Genomic DNA, 25098 nt, shown 5'->3' with positions numbered 1-25098 from the left:
TGAGGTCAACATCTTCAGCATCCTAATATAAATATAACAATATACTGTATACCATTTAGAATATGCTTTAATCCTAATAGTCATACTTGCATACATTTTATGTACGGAATCGAACCCACTATCCTGGCTTTCAAAGCACCATGCTCTACCAACTACTGAGCTACATAGGACCGCATACTATTGTATATAGTACGTAGTATTAGCCCAAGTAGGACGGCAAAGTGACCTGGTCTCTCTATGCTCTCTTGCTAACTCCTAGGGGCTAGTGTCAAAGTGTAAATAAACACACATTTCCCCACACATAATCAAATGCAACGCTCTTGTTGAAAAGCCAAAGTTTGATGTTGGTGTATGCTGTACTAATGATGAGCTCTCTTGTTTAGGCTAACACTGGACAGATGGATGACCCCAAGCATCAGTGGACGATGGTGTGCAGCAACCTGGCTCTCATTCAGGTAATCTCCAATTGATTTATTGGGAGACAGGCAGACAGGAAGATGAACATAAGTCTTCCACGGCACTACTTGGCCTTTTATATCCAAATCTGAAAGACAACCTTGGGCTACAGTTACAGTGCCTAACTTGACCTCGAGGATCAACAGGATCACCATAAAAACAGCTGTGTTTAGACTCGTCCAAGGTTAGGAAGAGGTCAAGATAGCTCTTGGTCACACATTATCCAAGGCATAATAATGAAGGTAGCCTAAGCCCATAAGGTACATTAGATGTGATGGATGGACCCAGGGGATATGAAGATCGATTCTCTCCACAGGTTCAGGCCACGGTGGTGGGCTTCCTGGCTGCCGTGGCAGCCATATTACTGGGGGCCATGTCTAGAGGTGGGGTGGAGCTGGACCAAGCTGCTGTGCTCTGTGCCAGCAGCATCATCACTGCATTCGTGGCAGCACTGTCTCTAGGTGCGTTCACCCTCAGTGTGTCTTTATTAGATTGAGATTCCAAATGTCTTGACCGTAGTATCTGTTAACGGTTGTGCTCACAGTCACCCCCTCTCTCACTTCTCCATCCCTCGCTCTACCTCCCTTCCCTCTCTCCTTCCTTCCCTCTCTCTCCCTCCCTCCATAGGTCTAGTAATGATTGGGGTGATCATTGGCGCCAGGAAAGTGGGCATCAACCCAGACAATGTGGCCACACCCATCGCTGCCAGTCTGGGAGATCTAATCACACTGTCCCTGCTGGCTGGAGTCAGTACTATACTCTACCAGTACCGAGGTATGGCTTTATAATAATGGATGAAGGGTTTAATTCAACTTTTAATTAGAAATCAGTAATTAGGGCCTCCCGAGTGGTGCAGCGGTCTAAGGTACTGCATCGCAGTGTTGCGGCGTCACTACAGCCTGGGGATCGATCCCAGGTACAATTGACCCAGCGTCGTCCGGGTTAGGGGAGGGTTTGGCCGGGGGGGCTTTACTTGGCTCTTTACACTGTAGTGACTACTTGTGGTGGGCCGGGTGCCTGCAGGCTGACTTAGGTCGTCAGTTGAACGGTGTTTCCGCCGACACTGGTGCAACTGGCTTCAGGGTTAAGCGAGTGGGTGTTAAGAAGCTTGGTTTGGCGGGTCATGTTTCGGAGGGCGCATGACTCGACCTTCGCCTCTCTCGAGCCGTTGGGTAGTTGCAGCAATGAAAGAAGATTGTAATCACAAAATGGGGGTAAAAATTACAGAAACAATACACTAAAAAAAGATGGCAGTAATTAAACAATTAATAGAGTCAGTAGAGTGCATGTATCTGGGTAAATAACTATTTAAGCAAATTAAGACCTCCACATTGTGGTAGTATTATTCAGAACCGGCAGAGGTCAGAAGTTACACTGAACAAACATATAAATGTAACATGTTAAGTGTTGGTTCCATGTTTCATAAGCTAAAATAAAAGATCCCAGACATTTTTTCATATGCTCAAAAATATTATTTCTCTGAAATGTTATGCATATTTGTTTATATCCCTGTTAGTGAGCATTTCTCCTTTGCCTAGATAATCCATCCCCCTGACAGGTGTGGCATATCAAGAAGCTGATTAAACAGCATGATCATTACACAGGTGCACCTTGTGCTGGGGACAATAGAAGGACAGTTTTGTCACACAACACAATGCCACAGATGTCTCAAGTTTTGAGGGAGCGTGCAATTGGCATGCTGAGTGCGGGAATGTCCACCAGAGCAGTTTGTAGTTGTATTTGTATTTATTATGGATCTGCCAAGGCAGCAGCTACTCTTCCTGGAGTCCAGCAAAAATGAAGGCAGTAATATACATTATATTACAATTTTTAAACATTAAAATACATTTTTACAACAGATTTCACAATACATTAAGTGTGTGCCCTCCGGCCACAAGTTAATACTATAACTCACAATTCAGATGTACGTGTGTGTATATTGTGCATGTTATGTGTGTTTTTGTATGCGTGTGTTTGTACCTGTGTGTGACTCTTCATAGTCCTCGCTGTTCCATTTATCTGTTATTTAAATGAGATTTTACCTCTTGCTTGAGTTACTTGATGTAGAATATATTTCCATGTATCCATGGCTCTATGTAGTACTATGCGCCTGTTCTGGACTTGGGGACTGTGAAGAGACCTCTGGTGGCATGTCTTGTGGCGTTATGAATGGGTGTCCGAGCTGTGTGCTAGTAGTTTAAACAGACAGCTCGGTGCATTCAACATGTCAATACTTCTTACAAAAAAAAGTAGTGATGAAGTCACTCTCTCCTCTACTTTGAGCCATGAGAGATTGACATGCATATTATTCATGTTAGCTCTACCTGTACATTAAAGGGTCAGCCGTGCTGCAGTGTTTTGGGCCAGTTGTAATTTTCCCAAGTGCCTCTTTGTGGCACCTGACAACAAGACTGGGCAGTAAGCACAGGTGTGACAAAACTAGGGCCTGTAGGACTTGCCTTGTTGATATTGTTGTTAAGAAGGCAGAGCAGCACTTTATTATGGACAGACCTCTCCTATATTTAGCTACTGTTGCATCAATATGTTTTGACCATAACAGTTTACAATCCAGCGTTACTCAAAGCAGTTTCGTCTCCTCAATTTGCTCAATTTCCATATTATTCATTACAATATTTAGTTGAAGTTTAGGGTTTAGTGAATGATTTGTCCCAAATACAATGCTAGGACTAACTGATTTCTTGCCACCCATTCTGAAACTGACTGTTACTCTTTGTGAAGTGTTGCAGTGATTTCACTCACTGTAGTAGCTGACGTGTATAGTGTTGAGTCATCCGCATACATAGACACACAGGCTTTACTCAGACCCAGTGGCGGGGCATTAGTAAATATTGAAAAAAGTAAGGGGCCTAGACAACTTCCCTGTGGAATGCCTGATTTTACCGCAGTTATGTTGGAGAGGCTACCATAACAGAACACTGAGGGTGTTCTTTAAGACAGGTAACTCTTTATCCACATTATAGCGAGGGGTGTAAAGCCATAACACATGTTTTTCCACCAGCAGACTATGATCAATAACGTCAAAAGCCGCACTGAACTCTAACAAAACAGCTCCCACAATATTTTTATCATCAATTTCTCTCACCCAATCATCATTCATTTGTCAAGTGCTGTGCTTGTTGAATGTCCTCCCCTACAAGAGTGCTGAAAGTCTATACTTTGTTTGTTTACAGTGAAATAGCATTGTATCTGGTCAAACAAAATGTTTTCCAACAGTTTACTATGGGTTGGTAACAGGCTGATTGGTTGGCTATTTGAGCCAGTAAAGGGTGCTTTACTATTCTTGGGTAGCGGAATTACTTTTGTTGCCTCCAGGCCTGAGGGCACACACTTTTTTGTAAACTTAGATTGAAGAGATGGCAAATAGGAGTGGAAATATCATCCTCAGTAATTTTCCATCCAAGTTGTCAGACCCAAGTGGCTTTTCATTGTTGGTTGACAACAATATTTTTTTTCACCTCTTCCACACTTACTTTATGGAATTTAAAATTACAGTGCTTGTCTTTCATAATTTGGTCCATTTTGGATGGATACTTGGATGCGTAGGTTCGGCGTTTGTTGCTGCATGCCTAAATTTGCTAATCTTGCCAATGAAAAATGTTTTGAAGTTGTTGGCAGTATCAGAGGGTTTTGTGATGAATGAGCCATCTGATTCAGTGAATGAGTTTGCCTTTTTGCCCAACATTTTATTTAATTAAGGTGCTCCAAAGCTTTTTACTATAATCCGTTATATATCTTTGTTTCATAGTATAGTTTCTGCTTCTTTTTTGTTTCTGTTTAGTGACATGATTTCTCAATTTGCAGTACATTTGCCAATCGGTTATGCAGCCAGACTTATTTGCCACTCCTTTTGCCTCATCCCTCTCAACCATAAAATTTTTAAATTCCTCATTAATCCGTGGGGATTTAACAGTTTTTACAGTTATTTTCTTAATGGGTGCATGCTTATTAGTAACTGGAGTAAGCAATTTCATAAATGTGTCATGTGAAGGGTCTGAAAGCTCCTCATTACACACCACAGACCAGCAAATATTATTTACATCATCAATTTAGGAATCACTACAAAACCTAATTGTAGGAACTCTTATACGCAATATTAGGTCCAGAATTTGGAACTTTGGATTTCCTAGATATGGCTACCATAATTGTGATAACTCTATCCAATGGATGTGGCTACTGCTTTACAGGAGAGTTCTGTAGCATTGGTAAATATGTGATCAATACATGTGGATTTCATTCCTGTGCTGTTTGTAAATACCCTGTTAGCTTGATTGATAACCTGAACCAGGTTGCAGGTACTGGTTACAGTTTGAAGCTTTTTCTTGAGTGGGCAGCTTGATGAAAGCCAGTCAATATTTAGGTCACCCAGAAAATATACTGTTATATATATCTGTTGACATCACACACATTATCAAGCATTTAAAAATCAAAAAAATCTAAATCAAATTTATTTATATAGCCCTTCGTACATCAGCTGATATCTCAAAGTGCTGTACAGAAACCCAGCCTAAAACCCCAAACAGCAAGCAATGCAGGTGTAAAAGCACGGTGGCTAGGAAAAACTCCCTAGAAAGGCCAAAACCTAGGAAGAAACCTAGAGAGGAACCAGGCTATGTGGGGTGGCCAGTCCTCTTCTGGCTGTGCCGGGTGGAGATTATAACAGAACATGGCCAAGATGTTCAAATGTTCATAAATAACCAACATGGTCGAATAATAATAAGGCAGAACAGTTGAAACTGGAGCAGCAGCACAGTCAGGTGGACTGGGGACAGCAAGGAGTCATCATGTCAGGTAGTCCTGGGGCATGGTCCTAGGGCTCAGGTCCTCCGAGAGAGAGAAAGAAAGAGAGAAGGAGAGAATTAGAGAACGCACACTTAGATTCACACAGGACACCGAATAGGACAGGAGAAGTACTCCAGATATAACAAACTGACCCTAGCCCCCCAACACATAAACTACTGCAGCGTAAATACTGGAGGCTGAGACAGGAGGGGTCAGGAGACACTGTGGCCCCATCCGAGGACACCCCCGGACAGGGCCAAACAGGAAGGATATAACCCCACCCACTTTGCCAAAGCACAGCCCCCACACCACTAGAGGGATATCTTCAGCCACCAACTTACCATCCTGAGACAAGGCTGAGTATAGCCCACAAAGATCTCCGCCACGGCACAACCCAAGGGGGGGGGGGGGGGCGCCAACCCAGACAGGATGACCACAACAGTGAATCAACCCACTCAGGTGACGCATCCCCTCCATGGACGGCATGACTCAGCCCCTGTAATAGGGTTAGAGGCAGAGAATCCCAGTGGAAAGAGGGGAACCGGCCAGGCAGAGACAGCAAGGGCGGTTCGTTGCTCCAGAGCCTTTCCGTTCACCCTCCCACTCCTGGGCCAGACTACACTCAATCATATGACCCACTGAAGAGATGAGTCTTCAGTAAAGACTTAAAGGTTGAGACAGAGTTTGCGTCTCTGACATGGGTAGGCAGACCGTTCCATAAAAATGGAGCTCTATAGGAGAAAGCCCTGCCTCCAGCTGTTTGCTTAGAAATTCTAGGGACAATTAGGAGGCCTGCGTCTTGTGACCGTAGCGTACGTGTAGGTATGTACGGCAGGACCAAATCAGAGAGATAGGTAGGAGCAAGCCCATGTAATGCTTTGTAGGTTAGCAGTAAAACCTTGAAATCAGCCCTTGCTTTGACAGGAAGCCAGTGTAGAGAGGCTAGCACTGGAGTAATATGATAATTTTTTTTTGTTCTAGTCAGGATTCTAGCAGCCGTATTTAGCACTAACTGAAGTTTATTTAGTGCTTTATCCGGGTAGCCGGAAAGTAGAGCTTTGCTGTAGTCTAACCTAGAAGTGACAAAAGCATGGATTAATTTTTCTGCATAATTTTTGGACAGAAAGTTAATGATTTTTGCAATGTTACGTAGATGGAAAAAAGCTGTCCTTGAAATGGTCTTGATATGTTCTTCAAAAGAGAGATCAGGGTCCAGAGTAACGCCGAGGTCCTTCACAGTTTTATTTGAGACGACTGTACAACCATTAAGATTAATTGTCAGATTCAACAGAAGATCTCTTTGTTTCTTGGGACCTAGAACAAGCATCTCTGTTTTGTCCGAGTTTAATAGTAGAAAGTTTGCAGCCATCCACTTCCTTATGTCTGAAACACATGCTTCTAGCGAGGGCAATTTTGGGGCTTCACCATGTTTCATTGAAATGTACAGCTGTGTGTCATCCGCATAGCAGTGAAAGTTAACATTATGTTTTCGAATAACATCCCCAAGAGGTAAAATATATAGTGAAAACAATAGTGGTCCTAAAACGGAACCTTGAGGAACACCGAAATTTACAGTTGATTTGTCAGAGGACAAACCATTCACAGAGAATAACTGATATCTTTCAGACAGATAAGATCTAAACCAGGCCAGAACATGTCCGTGTAGACCAATTTGGGTTTCCAATCTCTCCAAAAGAATGTGGTGATCGATGGTATCAAAAGCAGCACTAAGGTCTAGGAGCACGAGGACAGATGCAGAGCCTCGGTCCGATGCCATTAAAATGTCATTTACCACCTTCACAAGTGCCGTCTCAGTGCTATGATGGGGTCTAAAACCAGACTGAAGCATTTCGTATTAATTGTTTGTCTTCAGGAAGGCAGTGAGTTGCTGCGCAACAGCCTTCTCTAACATTTTTGAGAGGAATGGAAGATTCGATATAGGCCGATAGTTTTTTATATTTTCTGGGTCAAGGTTTGGCTTTTTCAAGAGAGGCTTTATTACTGCTACTTTTAGTGAGTTTGGTACACATCCGGTGGATAGAGAGCCGTTTATTATGTTCAACATAGGAGGGCCAAGCACAGGAAGCAGCTCTTTCAGTAGTTTAGTTGGAATAGGGTCCAGTATGCAGCTTGAAGGTTTAGAGGCCATGATTATTTTCATCATTGTGTCAAGAGATATAGTACTAAAACACTTGAGCGTCTCTCTTGATCCTCGGTCCTGGCAGAGTTGTGCAGACTCAGGACAACTGAGGTTTGGAGGAATACGCAGGTTTAAAGAGGAGTCTGTAATTTGCTTTCTAATAATCATAATCTTTTCCTCAAATAAGTTCATGAATTTATCACTGCTAAAGTGAAAGACATCCTCTCTTGGGGAATGCTGCTTTTTACTTAGCTTTGCGACAGTATCAAAAAGGAATTTTGGATTTTTCTTATTTTCCTCAATTAAGTTAGAAAAATAGGATGATCGAGCAGCAGTAGGGGCTCTTCGGTACTGCACGGTACCGTCTTTCCAAGCTAGTCGGAAGACTTCCAGTTTGGTGTGGCGCCATTTCCGTTCCAATTTTCTGGAAGCTTGCTTCAGAGCTCGGGTATTTTCTGTGTACCAGGGAGCTAGTTTCTTATGAGAAATGTTTTTAGTTTTTAGGGGTGCAACTGCATCTAGGGTATTGCGCAAGGTTAAATTGAGATCCTCAGTTAGGTGGTTAACTGATTTTTGTCCTATGGCGTCCTTGGGTAGACAGAGGGAATCTGGATGACATCAAGGAATCTTTGTGTTGTCTGTGAATTTATAGCACGACTTTTGATGTTCCTTGGTTGGGGTCTGAGCAGATTATTTGTTGCAATTGCAAACGTAATAAAATGGTGGCCCGATAGTCCAGGATTATGAGGAAAAATATTAAGATCCACAACATTTATTCCATGGGACAAAACTAGGTCCAGCGTATGACTGTGACAGTGAGTGGGTCCAGAGACATGTTGGACAAAACCCACTGAGTCGATGATGGCTCCGAAAGCCTTTTGGAGTGGGTCTGTGGACTTTTCCATGTGAATATTAAAGTCACCAAAGATTAGAATATTATCTGCTATGACTACAAGGTCCGATAGGAATTCAGGGAACTCAGTGAGAAACGCTGTATATGGCCCAGGAGGCCTGTAAACAGTAGCTATAAAAAGTGATTGAGTAGGCTGCATAGATTTCATGACTAGAAGCTCAAAAGACGAAAACGTCATTTTTTTTTGTAAATTTACATTTGCTATCGTAAATGTTAGCAACACCTCCGCCTTTGCGGGATGCACAGGGGATATGGTCACTAGTGTAGCCAGGAGGTGAGGCCTCATTTAATACAGCAAATTAATCAGGCTTAAGCCATGTTTCAGTCAGGCCAATCACATCAAGATTATGATCAGTGATTAGTTCATTGACTATAATTGCCTTTGAAGTAAGGGATCTAACATTAAGTAGCCCTATTTTGAGATGTGAGGTATCATGATCTCTTTCAGTAATGACAGGAATGGAGGTGGTCTTTATCCTAGTGAGATTGCTAAGGCGAACACCGCCATGTTTAGTTTTGCCCAATCTAGGTCGAGGCACAGACACGGTCTCAATGGTGATAGCTGAGCTGACTACACTGACTGTGCTAGTGGCAGACTCCACTATGCTGGTAGGCTGGCTAACAGCCTGCTGCCTGGCCTGCACCCTATTTCATTGTGGAGCTAGAGGAGTTAGAGCCATGTCTATGTTGGTAGATAAGATGAGAGCACCCCTCCAGCTAGGATGGAGTCCGTCACTCCTCAGCAGGTCAGGCTTGGTCCTGTTTGTGGGTGAGTCCCAGAAAGAGGGCCAATTATCTACAAATTCTATCTTTTGGGAGGGGCAGAAAACAGTCTTCAACCAGCGATTGAGTTGTGAGACTCTGCTGTAGAGCTCATCACTCCCCTAACTGGGAGGGGGCCAGAGACAATTACTCGATGCCGACACATCTTTCTAGCTGATATGCACGCAGAAGCTATGTTGCGCTTGGTGATCTCTGACTGTTTCATCCTAACATCGTTGGTGCCGACGTGGATAACAATATCTCTATACTCTCTACACTCGCCAGTTTTAGCTTTAGCCAGCACCATCTTCAGATTAGCCTTTCACACATATTATCCAGATTCTGACTTTTAGCACTTGGTGGTCTATAGCAACTTCCTACATTTTAAATGGTTTTTCCCCCCTCATCAATCTACACCCCATAATGACAAAGCAAAAACAGTTTTTTGTAAATTGTTGTGCATTTTATAATTAACTGAAATATCACATTTACATAAGTATTTAGACCCCTTTTCTCAGTACTTTGTTGAAGCACCTTTGGCAGTGATTACAGCCTCGAGTCTTCTTGGGTATGATGCTAGAAACTTGGCACACCTGTATTTGGAAATTTCTCACATTCTTCTCTGCAGATCCTCTCAAGCTCTGTCAGGTTTGATGGGGAGCAATGATGCACAGCTATTTTCAGGTCTCTCCAGAGATTTTCGATTGGGTTCAAGTCCAGACTCTGGCTGGGCCACTGGATGACATTCAGAGACTTGTCCCGAAGCCACACCTGCATTGTCTTGGCAGTGTGCTTAGGTAGGGTCCTATTGGAAGGTGAATCTTCGTCCCAGTCTGACGTCCTGAGTGCTCTGGAGCAGATTTTCATCAAGGATCTCTCTGTACTTTTCTCCGATCATCTTTCCCTCAATCCTGATTAGTCTCCCAGTCCCTGCTGCTGAAAAACATCCCAACAGCATGATTCTGCCACCACCATGCTTCACCGTAGGGATGGTGCCAGGTTTCCTCCAGACATGACGCTTGGCATTCAGGCCAAAGAGTTCAATCTTCGTTTCATCAGACCAGAGAATCTTGTTTCTCATGGTCAGAGTCCTTTAGGTGCCTTTTGGCAAACTCCCAGTGGGCTGTCATGTGCCTTTTACTGAGGAGTGGCTTCCGTCTGGTCACGCTTTTATTGAGGAGTAAGGAGTGGCTTCCATCTGGCCACGCTTTTACTGAGGAGTGGCTTCCGTCTGGCCACGCTTTTACTGAGGAGTGGCTTCCGTCTGGCCACGCTTTTACTGAGGAGTGGCTTCCGTCTGGCTACTCTACCATAGGCCTGATTGGTGGAGTGCTGCAGAGATCGTTGTCCTTCTGGAAGGTTCTCCCATCTCCACAGAGGAACTCTGCCAGAGTGGCTATCGGGTTCTTGGCCACCTCCCTGACCAAGGCCCTTCTCCCCCGATTACTCAGTTTGGCCGGGCAGCTAGCTCTAGGAAGAGTTGCTGATTCCAAACTTCTTCAATTTTAAGAATGATGGAGGCCACTGTGTTCTTGGGGACCTTGAATGCTGCAGACATTTTTGGTACCCTTCCCCAGATCTGTGCGTCGACACAATCCTGTCTCTGAGCTCTACGGACAATTCCTTCAACCTCATGATTTTGGCTTTGCTCTGACATGCACTGTCAACTGTGGGACCTTTCCAAATCATGTCCAATCAGCTGAGCTAAATTTTGAGTCTCATAGCAAAGGGTCTGAATTCTTATCTAAATAAGATATTTCTATTTTTAATTTTTAATAATCTTACCAAACTTTCTGAAAACCTGTCTTTTGCTTTGTCATTATCGGGGTATTGTGTGTTGTTTGAGAATTTTTATTTCTTTAATCCATTTTAGAATAAGGCTGTAACGTAATAATGTGGAAAAGGGGAAGGGGTCTGAATATTTTCTGGATACACTGTAAATTAGGTTACTTACATTATGACTTCCAACACTCCTGGGACAATTTACATTTACTGCAGCACTATGACAACTCAGCGACACAATGGTAGGGATTATCTGAGCAGGGCTTGTGTCATTGATAAGTAATTGTCTCAACGCAGCCTTGAACTGCGTGGACAAGATGATTTGGATGGACCACGTCATTCCTGTAGAGCATATTTTGTTTCCAGAAGGTGTCAAAGTTATCGATAAAAGTTATGCCAACAGAGCTACAGTAATATTTTAGCCAGATATGTAATGCCAGTAGCCTGCTGAATCGCTCACAGCTACGGCCCAACGATGGTACTGGGCCTGAAATAATTGTCTGCTTTCCGAGCTAGGATCAGTTCTTTAAAATCAATTTTCAGCAGTTCCGAGCTAGCCCTCCTAACGTCGTTTGACCCGCACATGGACTACGACAGTGTGAGCCCCCGACATCTGTTGTAGAACGGTAGGAAGATGTCTTGTAATGTCCAGTACTCGTTAGCACAGGGTTTTCTTCCCTCCGGGGACCAATATGTTTTGCCCCGGGAACCAAGGACCACAGCTGGTGCAAAGGCTGAGGAGGTGCGACCGCTCTTTCATCTCGAGTGGCCTCGCAGACCCCCCAAGGATTGATGGGCGGAGAGGCCCGATGGACCATAGCCAACTGTAGAATCCATAGTGGCTGATGGAGGGGCCTGGTGGAGTCTCAGACACCCTCACGCTCTTATGAGGGGGGAGGGGGGTTCTGAAGATCTGAAACCAAGTTAGAAGCCACCGATAAGGGAGCCAGAACAGAGGACGAAGGCCAGAGAATTGAATGTTAAGTTCTCTACCAAAAGCCGCCTTCAACGTAGTTTTAGAGAATTTGTCAGTACGTCCAACCTGCATCGAAACCGCAGACCACGTGTAACCACGCCAGCCCAGGACCTCCACATCCGGCTGCTGCACCTGCAGGATCATGAGACCAGCCACCCAAACAGCTGATGAGGGTGGGTTTGCACAACCAAAGAATTTCTGCACAAACTGTCAGAAACCGTCTCAGGGAAGCTCATCTGCGTGCTCGTCGTACTCACCAGGGTCTTGACCTGATTGCAGTTCGGCATTGTAAATGACTTCAGTGGGCAAATGCTCACCTTCGATGGTCACTGGCACGCTGGAGAAGTGTGCTCTTCACATATGAATCCCGGTTTCAGCTGTACTGGGCAGATGACAGACAGCATGTAGGGCGTGGCGTGGGCGAGCGATTTGCTGATGTCAACGTTGGGAACAGAGTGCCCCATGGTGGGGTTATGGTATGGGCAGACATAAGCTACGATGGCAATTTGAGTGCACAGAGATAACGTGATGAGGTACTGAGGCCCATTGTCGTGCCATTCATCCACTGCCATCATCTCATGTTTCAGCATTATAATGTCGCAAGGATCTGTACACAATTCCTGGAAGCTGAAAATGTCCCAGTTCTTCCATGGCCTGCATAGTCACCAGTCATGTCACCCATTGAGCATGTTTGGGATGCTCTGAATCGATGTGTACGACTGCATGTTCCAGTTACAGCCAATAAGCAACTTTGCACAGCCATTGAAGAAGAGTGGGACAACATTCCACAGGCCACAATCAACAGGCTGATCAACTCTATTCAAAGGAGATGTGTGGCGCTGCATGAGGCGAATGGAGGTCACACCAGATACGGACTGGTTTTCTGATCCACGACCCTACTTTTTTTCTAAAAAGTATCTGACCAACAGATGCATATCTGTATTCACAGTCATGTGAAATCCATAGATTGGGGTCTAGTGAATTTATTTTAATTCACTGATTTCCTTATATGAACTGTAACTCAGTAAAATCGTTTAAATTGTACCTTGTTGCATTAATTCCTTTGTTCAGTGTACGTTCCCACTCATCTCTTGCCTGTGGTCTGCACGAACTATACAGTTAGCTACTTTTACAAAGCCCAATTTAAACATGTAAAAGTAAAATGGCTTTAATGTTGAAATATCAGAACATTTCTAACCATTTTGGAGGTGCTCTTATGTCAGATGAATTGTGTTCTATTTGTGTGGGAGAGTGGTAAACAGTGCATTGTGGACACTATTCTAACGTGTTTTCTCTGTTGTGTAGACGTCTGGTACCTGTCTCCCCTGTTGTGTGTGTTCTTCCTGGCTCTGATCCCTCTGTGGGTGGTGGTGGCCCGGAAGAGCCCTCAAATCAAGGAGGTCCTCGTCTCTGGCTGGCAGCCTGTCCTCGTAGCCATGTCTATCAGCAGGTAAGATACACATGACACCTTATCATTCTTATCATAACCTTATCATATGGTCCTGTATGACTCCGTTGATAGAGCTTGCAATGCCAAGATAGTGGGTTCGAATCCCGGGGCCACTCATACGTAAAACGCATGACTGTATGTCGCTTTGGATAAAAGTGTCTGATAAATGGCATATATTATTATTATTTTTATTATATATTATTAAAAACATGTATCTGATCAGTAGATGTTTGACTGATGTTTTTCATTATGACCTTTTTCAGTTTTGGGGGACTCATATTGGACAAGACTGTTAGCGACCCTAACTTTGAGGGGATGGCCGTCTTTACACCCGTCATAAATGGTGAGTGGACTCATCTTGGTTAAATGTAACTAGAAAGTGGTCTCTGAACACATTATACAAGGATGGAAAGGGGAGAGTTGAATTATTAATGACCATGGGACATTCATGTGCCTGGCTCAGTCAGTTAACTGTCTATAAATGACACATGCTGGGAAATCCTTTCAAATGAGAGTTTTTAAGAGCACACGGTCAGATGTTCTTACCCACAAATGGCAGTGTCCCAGGCTGATATTGGCTGCCTGACGCTGAGCATTGGATAGCCTTTGAACCTCAGTTAAATATTGCTCACAGTGGTTAGAATTTCCCTCTCCTGGTACTATGACTATTACCCGGCACTTTGTGTTTTACCAATGTCCCCTCAAGTCTCGTCAAGTCTGAGATACACATCTGTATTGGTGTTTGATTAGGATATGACAAAAACAGTATTTTGGTAGATGTTACCATAGAATCACGTCACACACCACACACATGCCTGTACGCACACAAACACACATCTACTGTTTGTTTGCTGTTGCATTTGTGCTGTTAACAGTAGCCCCTGTCCACACAGGATTGCCAGGCCGTCATTGTAATGAATTATTTGTTCTTAATTGACTTGCCTGGTTAAATAAAGGTAATATTTTTAACATCAAAATAAGTAAGACAAATGTATCAATAGCAATTTGTTTCTCCACTTGGTGGCAACAGTGGCAAGACCTCAAGCAGGAAGAGGGCTGCACCTTTGTATCCAGACAGACAACTTTGGGATGAAAAGGGTTTTTGTCCCGCAGATTATTTGCAAACCGTCGTCTTTCTGCATCGTATGCATGTCCCTACCTATTGTAGGTATTACAAGCACTTATGTGTTCTTTCAAGACCCTTCACACTTCACCCGTGCGTTCTGATGGCCTCACAGCCACTATCCCACTTCTGACACCAGTGTAGCAAACTTAGGGGGGCAGGAAGCAAACCCCGGTCTCTGGCATGAAAGGCAAACATCCTACACATCGCACCAATAGGGTTAAACCTCTTGGTGGAAATTGTAACGTGGATCATATATCAAAGATTGCCACAATATGTGTGGTCTCAGTAAAATAGAGAAGACTGCCTATGCATGGGCGGAGAAAAGTGTGGCAGTTACACTGCATGACCAAAGTATGTGGACACCTGCTTGTCGAACATCTCAAAATCATGGGCATTAATATGAAGTTGGTCCACCTTTGCTGCTATAACAGCCTCCACTCTTCTGGGAAGGCTTTCCACTAGATGTTCGATCATTGCTGCGGGGACTTGCTTCCATTCAGCCACGAGCATTAGTGAGGTCGCAGCACTGATGTTGGGCGATTAGGCCTGGCTTGCAGTCGGCATTCCAATTCATCCCAAAGGTTGAGGTAAGGCCTCTGTGCAGGCCAGTCAAGTTCTTCCACACTGATCTCGACAAACCATTTCTGTATGGACCTGTACACAGGGACATTGACTGAGGCAAGGAAGGGCCTTTCCCAAACTGTTGCCACAAAGTTGGAAGCACAGAATGTCATTGTATGCTGTACGTTAAGATTTCTCTTCACTGGAACTAAGGGGCCTAGCCCGAACCATGAAAAACAGCCCCAGACCATTATCACTCCTCCACCAAACTTTACAGTTGGCACTATGCATTGGGGCAGGTAGTGTTATCCTGGCATCTGCGAAACCAAGATTTGTCTATCTAGAGAACGCGCTTCCACTGCTCTAGAGTCCAATGGCAGCGAGCTTTACACCACTCCAGCCGACGCTTGGCATTGCGCATGGTGATCTTAGGCTTTTGTGCAGCTGCTCGGCCATGGAAACTCATTTCATGAAGCTCCCGACGAACAGTTCTTGTGCTGATGTTGCTTCCAGAGGCAGTTTGGAACTCTGTAGTGTGTGTTGCAACCGAGGACAGACGATTTCTACGCGCTTGGGTACTCTGCAGTCCCGTTCTGTGAGCTTGTGTGGCCTACCACTTATTGCTCCCAGACATTTCCACTTCAAAATAACAGCACTTACAGTTGACCGGGGCAGCTCTAGCAGAGCAGGAATTTGACAACTGACTTGTTGGAAAGGTGGCATCCTTTAAGTCACTGAGATCTTCAGTAAGGCCATTCTACTGCCAATGCCCGATTTTATACACCTGTCAACAACGGATGTGGCTGAAATAGCCGAATCCACTCATTTCAAGGGGTGTCCACATACTTTTGAAGATGTATTGTATATTTTCAAGGAAATTAACTTAAATATGATTAGGCTACATAGTTTACAGTGTCGCTAGATAAATATTGATAATGGAAAGAAGTGGAGGGCCCTCAACCAACGAGTCGGTCTACAAATCTACAAATGAACTGCTCTTAAAAGGTAGGCTATATCCTATATGCAAAATATAGCTCGTGAGAAAGTGCAAGTGTCCGGTCTCATTAATCTTGCAGCTTCAAGTGCAGTAGCGATACCTCTCTTAGTTGGGCGTGCAATATCAGGCGTGCTTGTGGTCTCAATTAAATAGAGTATGAGGCTATATCCTATGCAGAAGCACGGGTAGATATCTTTCCAGGGAAATCAACTTCCTAAATAACGTAGTTTGAAGAGAGCAGAGTTGGAGAGAGAGAGCGTACACTTGCACTTTCTCTTCAGCTACGTTTAGCCTACCTTTCAGGAGAGGGGCGAATTTCAGACGGACACAATCAATATTTATTTCTAGGCAATGTAGTAAACTATAGCCTAATCAGAATAGTTTACTACATCGCCTAGAAATAAATATTGATCACCTGTATTTGTGTCCGTCTGGAATGTGTCCCTCTCCTGAAAGGTAGGCTATTAGGCCTATGCTAAACGTAGCTGAAGAGAAAGTGCAAGTGTCCGCTCTCTCTCTCTCCAACTCTGCTCTCTTCAAACTACGTCTAGTCTAGCATATTGGCCGATATAGCCCAGTAATACCGATCGCCTAATATAATGGGCTACGTGAAAATCTCTGGTCATTTAACCTAACCTATTTCTTAGGTTATTTTAGAGCGTTTTGATATTACCTATAGTATAGGGCGCACACTTGCTGGAACCATGGCTGTCAAGCGAGCTGCCTGAAATAACATTTCAGGACTGCGGTTGGGTTCAAGACCAGGGAGCAGAAGAGAGTCCGACAGAAAGCCAGCGGGAGCGGGCAGGTGCGGTATGAAAAGCTGCAGGATGAAGAAATCAGTCCCGTGCAGACCTCTACAAGCAGGGATCTGTCAATGTGGAATTGATGAATCAAATAAGAAATTAAATAAATCATGAGGATATACTCAGGAATTTTTGAAGTCAAAAGCATGTGGTGGGCAACATGTGTTTTACATATAGAGAGTCATATTTCAATGGAAAAGCAGGTGACTGTATAATAGGAGACTTGTGTGGTTGATATTCTTTCCATGCTCGGTGCTTCCCCTCAGGTGTCGGAGGAAACTTGGTGGCCATCCAGGCCAGTCGGATCTCAACCTACCTTCACTTCTGGAGCATGCCTGGAGTCTTGCCCTATAAGATGAGACAGCACTGGCCCAGCCCCTTTACTACCTTCTTCACCTCAGGAAAGGCTCCTCCACTCTGTCTTTCTATAGAGGGTCATAGATTGCATGTAGATATGTCTGTAACAACAACAAAAAAAGGAGAATATATGCCAGTTACTTCCTCTCTGTTTGTGATTTAGCAAATATGAACTTTACTATTTGGAACCCCTCTCTTGCCATTCCTGTTATATTTATCCTCTCTTTGTCATAGTATTTGTACAGATTTACATTTCAGACAGTGCTGCCACAGTAACTAAACAAGATAAGAAAACTACCTACAGTATTCATTAGTTGCCTTTGTCTCTCCAGGTGTGAACTCCAAGTCAGCGAGGGTGTTGTTCCTATTGGTGGTTCCGGGCCACCTGGTGTTCCTCTATACCATCTCTCTGCTCCAAGGCGGCCACACTGCCCTCACTGTCACTTTCACCGTCTGCTACCTGTGTGCTGCCCTTCTCCAGGTACGCCCTATCCCCTCGCCTGCTACCCCTCAGTCACTGGAGTTTGGTAAATTCTCATACAGACTTGTAAGGACTTTTCATTATACAGTTATTGAAGTATAAGGACTTATGGATTTCTCATTCAGATCTGCTGTGTGATGGATTGTCTGTCTGTATGGGATGTTCCTCCAGGTGGGTATCCTCCTCTATGTGGCTGACCTGATAGTCCGTCTGATGTGGAGGAGGAGTCTGGACCCAGACAACTTTTCCATCCCCTACCTGACAGCCCTGGGAGACCTGCTGGGGACCGGCTTCCTGGCTTTGGTCTTCCGCTCCGTCTCACTCATGGAGGGGCTGGGACTCTGAAAGGGATGGAGGTCATCGGTCTGCTACAGGCCTCTCTGTGCTGTGCCTTCCCAGACCAGGGGTCTGTATCATCTCCCTGCCCTGCCTCTCCTCTGCCTTCACCACTGGAGGGAGTTAGTTTCCTTGGCGTGGGGATGGCAGTGTGACTGACTGACTGCACGCACACTCACTCACTCAGCTTACAGTTCATCAGGAGGTGTGGGTCATTTCAAACCTCAGAAAGTATGGGTTGATGGGACACACTGCAAACTCATCCAGGTCCTATTTCACACACCCCGCATGTCACTTGTGAATGTGAGACAATGGAAAAATCAACACACTAAATTGAACTTTTTCTGAAATTAGGGAACGGTTATTGATCGATAATGGGTGCCTTGTATGTTGGTGTATGAAAATGAATTTTAACTTGTTTACAGTATTTCTGGATGTAGAATGCAGAGTGGGGCTTGGCAACATCCCTTTCATTATAGACATAACTCAAAAAACCTTACTTGACTGATAACTACAGGAACATTCTGTTGTAGATCGAAGTAGAATCATCTTCATACATCACCACCAATGTGTAGCTTGAAACTACTGCACCCATTGAAATTGCAACTAGGGTGTGAATGGAATGGACCTGTGAATGTATCAAGGATCGAACATATTTGAAGGCAATCAGTATTATTTTGTGATTTTTCTATGAGCAGCTTACTGTCACAAGTGTTAAGTTAAATATCTGCAAATGAAACTTTTAAGGGAGGCACTTCTTAAACCAGAGTTAAGTTACCGTTGGCATGTCATCAGTAATGTGAGATGGGGTAAGGGCAAAACATTGAAACTGTTCTCAAATCTGGTTCAAGGTGTTAGGCGTCTTATCACATATGACAGGACGGGAAACGGTATCATAGCAAAGTGCCTGATAAAGTGTTACAAATGTTTGTCACTTCTTAATGTTCAGCAGCAATCTTAAATGCAAAAACAAAACCTTAAAGTACACAGTATCTGTCAAGTCCGTGTATCATGAATGTTACATGTCGGGTGTGTTTTGTATAATCACAAATGTCTATTTAAAGAGAAGGTAGCTTTATTTAAAACATTGCAATGTCCCCATTCACATGCCTTCTGTACGTTACAACTGTAGTGCCCTCACACATGGTTAAGGGGCTTGAACATAAAAATGAAACAAAAAAAACTCATGTAAATGTATTCTTTATTTTGTTTATCCTACCGTCATCAACATTTCATGAATTTGAATCACTTTAAAATGTACATGCATCCATAATTGCACTACATTGAATCACACATTTTAAAGCTCATTTCATAGAGAATATTACAATCTGGACTATACTGTATCTAGTAACTGACTTTGAAGAGATGGTCGTTGGGTCAAAATAGGCATTTGCAAAATTCAGTGTACTTGTCTTTAACTGCCATTTCCCGAATGTCAGACTGGACAGATTTCACTGTCCAACTCATTTTTCTCAGCTTCAGAAGCATCTAAATTCACCAAAGTGTGTGTGGTTATCCTTAGATATATTCTCCGGAATTACTCAGAGGGAATTGTTGATTTGTCACATATTTATTATAGACTACTTTTTATATCTGCCAAAATATTGGAAACGAGTAAATGTGGGATACAAAGTCTATGGAAAGCAGATGCTTCCACACAGGTGTGGGTCCTTATGCTGAGTGTCCTTATTTTGGCTACCATGGCTATTCCCCCATAGGATGACAATGCCCCCATCCACAGGGCACGATTGGTCCCTGAATGAGCATGAAAACACTGTAAAACCATATGCCATGGCCAAATACAACAGGGGCGGCAGGGTAGCCTAGTGGTTAGAGCGTTGGACTAGTAACCGGAAGGTTGCAAGTTCAAACCCCCTAGCTGACAAGGTACTCTGTCGTTCTGCCCCTGAACAGGCAGTTAACCCACTGTTCCTAGGCCGTCATTGAAAATAAGAATTTGTTCTTAACTGACTTGCCTGGTTAAATAAAGGTCAAATTAAAATAAAAAAAACAGGTGTAGGTAGACCTTACCGTGAAATCTTACTTACAAGCCCTTAACCAACAATGCATTTTTAAGAAACTAAAGTTAAGACAATATTTATGAATATACTAGAGTAAAAAAATTAAGTAACAATAAAATAACAATAATGAGGCTATATACAGGGTGTACCGGTACTGAGTCAATGTGCAGGGGTACAGGTTAGTCGAGGTAATTTGTACATGTAGGTTGGGGTAAAGTGACTATGCATCGATAATAAACAGTGAGTAGCAGCAAATAGTCCAGGTTGCCATTGGATTAATTGTTCAGCAGTCTTATGGCTTGTTGAGGAGCCTTTCGGACATAGACTTGGTACCGCTTGTGTGGTAGCAGAGAGAACAGTCTATGACTTGGGTGACTGGAGTCATTTTTTGGGCCTTCCTCTGACACCGCCTAGTATATAGGTCCTGGATGGCAGGAAGCTTTGCCCCAGTGATGTACAGGGCTGTACGCACTACCCTCTGTAGCGCCTTACGGTTGGATGCCGAGCAGTTGCCACACCAGGCGGTGATGCAACCGGTCAGGATGCTCTCAATAGTGCAGCTGTAGAACATTTTGAGGATCTGGGGACCCATGCCAAATCTTTTCAGTCTCCTGAGGGGGAAAGTCTTTCGTCAAGAAAGTCGTGCCCTCTTCACGACTTTCTTGGTGTGTTTGATAGTTTGTTGGTGATGTGGACACAAAAGGAACTAGAAACTCTTGACCCACTCCACTACAGCCACGTCGATGTGAATGGGGGCATGTTCGGCCCTCCTTTTCCTGTCCACGATCATCTCCTTTGTCTTGGTCACGTTGAGGGAGAGGTTGTTGTCCTGGCACCACACTGCCAGGTCTCTGACCTCCTCCCTATAGGCTGTCTCATCGTTGTCGGTGAACAGGCCTACCACCGTTGTGTCGTCAGCAAACTTAATGATGGTGTTGGAGGCGCGCTTGGCCATGCAGTCGTGGGTGAACAGGGAGTACAGGAGGAGACTAAGCACGCACCCCTGTGGGACCCCATGTTGAGGATCAGTGTGGCAGATGTGTTGTTGGCTACCAGGATCCAGTTGCAGAAAGAGGTGTTTAGTCCCAGGGTCCTTAGCTTAGCCCAGGGTCCATACTTACCCTAAATGAAGTGACTGAGCCACGAGTTGAGAACCAACGAAATCAGCTTCCCTCCCTGTTGCAAATATTGCATCATCATCCCCTTAATTTGAGGAAGATGACTGATAATATTTAATGAATCAAATGTTTTAAAAGTTGTAATATTAAAATACCCATCACATTACACATTTATTAACGACAGGATGCATTTGAAAGTTCATGCACAGTAAAACTTTTGTAGGACTTTATAAAATTATTTTATCGATAGATGGGGGAAAAGGTGCCTGTGCATTGATAAGCACTTAATAACATAAAAATGGCACTTGTAATAGCCCATTTCACAGCAGAGCCTGCTGAATTGCCAAGATAACTTTTCTTTCGTGTTGATTTCGGCAAAAATGTAAATGTGGCACTGACACGCCCATGGATTGATGTTTAAGCATTGGCTCAATGAATAGTCACGCATTTGACTAGCCATGCATAGTTACAAGCCTGCTAGAGTTAGCGGCATGCAGATGAGCAATATCCACAGTCATAGTACGGATGAAGCCTGAGCTGGAATGTGAAGCTAACTGAAGCTGGATAGCTTTAAAAATGCCTGAGTAGATCTAGCTTACTTTGTAATGTATTACCACTCTGATCTCAACCCACTTGCACACTTATGGGCGATTCTGGAGCAGCGCTTGAGACAGCGTTTTCCACATAGAAATGAGAATGAATAGAACGGGCTTGGAACCTCTAACCCTGGCATTTGTGATGTAGTCATTTCCATGGTGATGCTAACTGGCTCATGGAATGGAATTCACTTTTTAAATGTCATTTGAATTGAATCAACAAATCACAGCACAGACTGATGGTTGGACTTCCTGCTTTTACTTCATTCTTTGCTCTTATGGGTACATTCGCAATGGCCGCCAGTCCACCCATTATGCCATCATTACCTTGAATGTTCCAGACATTTGTAGAATCAAGGTGCATTGAAGTTGTTCTGGCTCGTAGTGGCCCAACGCCCTATTAAGACATTTTATGTTGATGTTAAATTTATTTTGGCAGTTACCTGTACATGTCTTTAATATTTTACAGACAGAAAGATGAAAACATGATTTATCTTTAATCTGGTCTAAGTAAATCCGGTCCTGGAGTGTCTTAACAAAATGAAACCAAAATATTTGGGCTGACTTCATCCAGAAATGTTTTTATTTTGTGCTTTATGAAAATACGTGCAAATTTAATGAGAACACAAAATGTGCATGTTTTAGACAATATTTCAGAAATATTGTAATACAAAAAAGTATTCTATTTGTGTCTACATATAACTGGAAAAAGTTGATTGTGATAGGGTGTGGTGCCTGGCCTTAAACATGCCTTTTTCTGCACAATTGCAGAACTATCATATTATTTAAATGACCTTTCATAGACATTTGAAATGATGGTATCAAATACTTCATAAATGTACAACAAGCATCAATATGTTTTCTGTGGTCTGTGGCTCTGGTCAGTCGCATTGTAATAAAAAACGCTGAACAGTATGTGACTGCATAACCTGTAATCTTTCTCTCTCAGCTCTCCCTGTGCTCCAGTCAGTCAGTCCCATTGGTTTAACACAACTGACCACTGGTCTGTATCAGTTAGTGTACATTGGTATTAAATTCACAGTTTGTTGGTAACACAACTGACCACTGGTCTGTATCAGTTAGTGTACATTGGTATTAAATTCACCGTTTGTTGGTAACACACAATGAGCACATAAAGTTATTTTTAAAGCCTGTGCAAAATATTATCCAATGAATGAGTCGTGCCGAAATTGCAGATTGGGTTTTTGGACTTTTCAAAAGTGGAGAAAACTTTCATTCCTTCACAATAGTTTCATAGCCACAAAATATATTTCTGTCACAGAACAACAGTATTTCATAATGGAAAATAAGGACATGGAAAAGGGTATCCTATGATGGTTGATCCTATGATGGCCCTATGATGGTTGATAACCGGTAATGACAATATAAGATGTCATCACTTTCTACTACTGTGTGCTTGGATGTTGAGAAATGAGTGTGTGAAAGTATAATTTATATTGAATGGTGGATATTGTTACTATAAAATACAATTTGCCACTTGCAAAGTGAACATAGAGGGCTCTAACATTAGACAACATGTACAGTAAAACAGCAAGACAACTGTGTAATACTGGGATAATAAATAGTGTAACTACCTGCTCGTTTCTCTGTAGGCTAAATTGGTAGCAGAAAATACCAGGTTTTACAGACCACTTGTCAACAACAGTCAAATGCTGTGTCATTTCCCAGCTGAGGAGTTCATGAATGATGCAACTCTACTGAGTGCGACCTCTGTTCTCTCCAGACATTATTCACAGTCTACGGGTGTTTGTCTGAAACAGGCTGTCTGTACATAACTTGATGGTGGCTCCTTAACACTCAGGGAGCTTCGCAAATTCATTCTAAAGTAACCTGCCTCAATGACTGTCGCACTCACATCTGTAATCATGAAGTGCTTTGAAAGGCTGGTCTTGGCACACATCAACTCCATCATTCCAGACACCCTGGACCCACTAAAATGTGCATACCACCTCGACAGATCCACGGATGACACAATCTCAATTGCACTCCACACAGCCCTCTCACACCTAGACAAGATGAATACCTATGTGAGAATGATGTTCATTGACTACAGCTCAGTGTTCAATACCATAGTCCACTCCAAACTCGTCCCTAAGATTGGGACCCCTTGGACTGAACACCTTCCTCTGTAATTGGATCCTGGGCTTCTTGACAGGCCGACCCCAGGTGGTTAGGGAAGGCAACAACACCTCCGCCACGCTGACCCTCAACATAGGGGCCCCCTCAGGGGTGTGTGTTTAGCCCCCTCCTGTACTCCGTTTACCCACGACTGCATGGCCACGCACGACTCCAACACCATCATCAGGTTTGCTGACGACACGACAGTGGTGGGCCTGACTCCCGAAGGTGATGAGACAGCCTACAGAGAGGACGTCAGAGACCTGGCAATGTGGTGCCAGCACAACAATCTCTTCCCTCAACGTCAGCAAAACTAAGAAGCTGATCATGGACTACAGGAAAGGGGGTGGGCTGAAGAGATTTGGCATGGCCCTTCAGATCCTGAAGAACTTTTACAGGTGCACCATCGGAGCGCATCTTGACTGGTTGCATCACCACCTGGTATGGCAACTGCACCGCCCTCAACCGCAAGGCCCTACAAAGGGTGGTGCGGACAGCCCAGCACATCACTGGGGGTGAGCGTCCAGCCATTCAGGACATTCAAACCAGGTGGTACTGAGGAAGGCACAAAAAATTGCCAAAGACATCAGTCACACCAGCCATGGACTGATCTCTCTGCCACCGGCAGGCGGTACCGGAGCATCAGGTCTCTGACCAACAGGGTCCAAGAAAGCTTCTTTCCCCAAGCAATAAGATGATTGAATAGCTAAACAACGGCTGTCCCCCATTTCCCGCGCGCACACACACAAACATACACACAACTGAGCACCTAAGTACTCTTTCCAGGAACTCCCTTCCACTAGGAATGTTCCCTCATGAGGATTATTGGCTATACCTTGAAGAGATACAACAAAGAGTCTTTCTCCAACCAATCATTTATTTCAGTGTCATTGTCATTTCAGTGTCATTGATATTTCAGTGTCACAGACATGCGCTCCATGACATACCTTCCATCTTCACAAGGTGCGTCATTCAGGGAAAGGACATCACCAAGTGTCTTAAGCAGGTACAGTAAGTACAGTAGTAGTCAGTTCCACCCCCTTTAAATGACCAGCAACCTTAGGGAACCAGCATCAAGAACAGGGGAAAAGGTTGGCCATCTTCATAGGGAAATAGCACCACCCACAGTGGCAGGTGATACACGACAATGTACCCAGTCTGCTGTATGGGCTCAGGGGTAAGGGTAGCATGGGGCATGGAAGGTTCGGCCAGATGTGTTGCAGCAGCACAGCTCTCAGCAGGCAGCGGTGTAGTATGCCATATCTCAGGGCCAGAAAACAC

At 43.9% G+C, this 25098-nt stretch overlaps 1 protein-coding gene across 4 annotated transcripts in view; it reads left to right on the top strand.

Annotated features, from left to right (window-relative positions):
- Nucleotides 1–22593, top strand: part of LOC115102645 (solute carrier family 41 member 1-like) — a 34217-nt gene extending 11624 nt beyond the window's left edge. For all 4 annotated transcript variants that reach the window (XM_065005536.1, XM_065005537.1, XM_065005535.1 and 1 more), the window contains 8 exons: nt 384–455; nt 773–917; nt 1084–1230; nt 13135–13279; nt 13543–13622; nt 17036–17171; nt 17460–17607; nt 17779–22593. In XM_065005536.1, coding sequence (XP_064861608.1) covers nt 384–455; nt 773–917; nt 1084–1230; nt 13135–13279; nt 13543–13622; nt 17036–17171; nt 17460–17607; nt 17779–17952 — 1047 coding nt within the window. In that variant the 3' untranslated portion in view covers nt 17953–22593. The remainder of the gene's footprint in view (nt 1–383; nt 456–772; nt 918–1083; nt 1231–13134; nt 13280–13542; nt 13623–17035; nt 17172–17459; nt 17608–17778) is intronic.
- Nucleotides 22594–25098: the final 2505 nt, after the last annotated feature.

Source organism: Oncorhynchus nerka, linkage group LG20 (assembly GCF_034236695.1).
Source record: "Oncorhynchus nerka isolate Pitt River linkage group LG20, Oner_Uvic_2.0, whole genome shotgun sequence".
Taxonomy (NCBI): domain Eukaryota; kingdom Metazoa; phylum Chordata; class Actinopteri; order Salmoniformes; family Salmonidae; genus Oncorhynchus; species Oncorhynchus nerka.
This window is presented reverse-complemented; position numbering and strand designations above follow the sequence as displayed.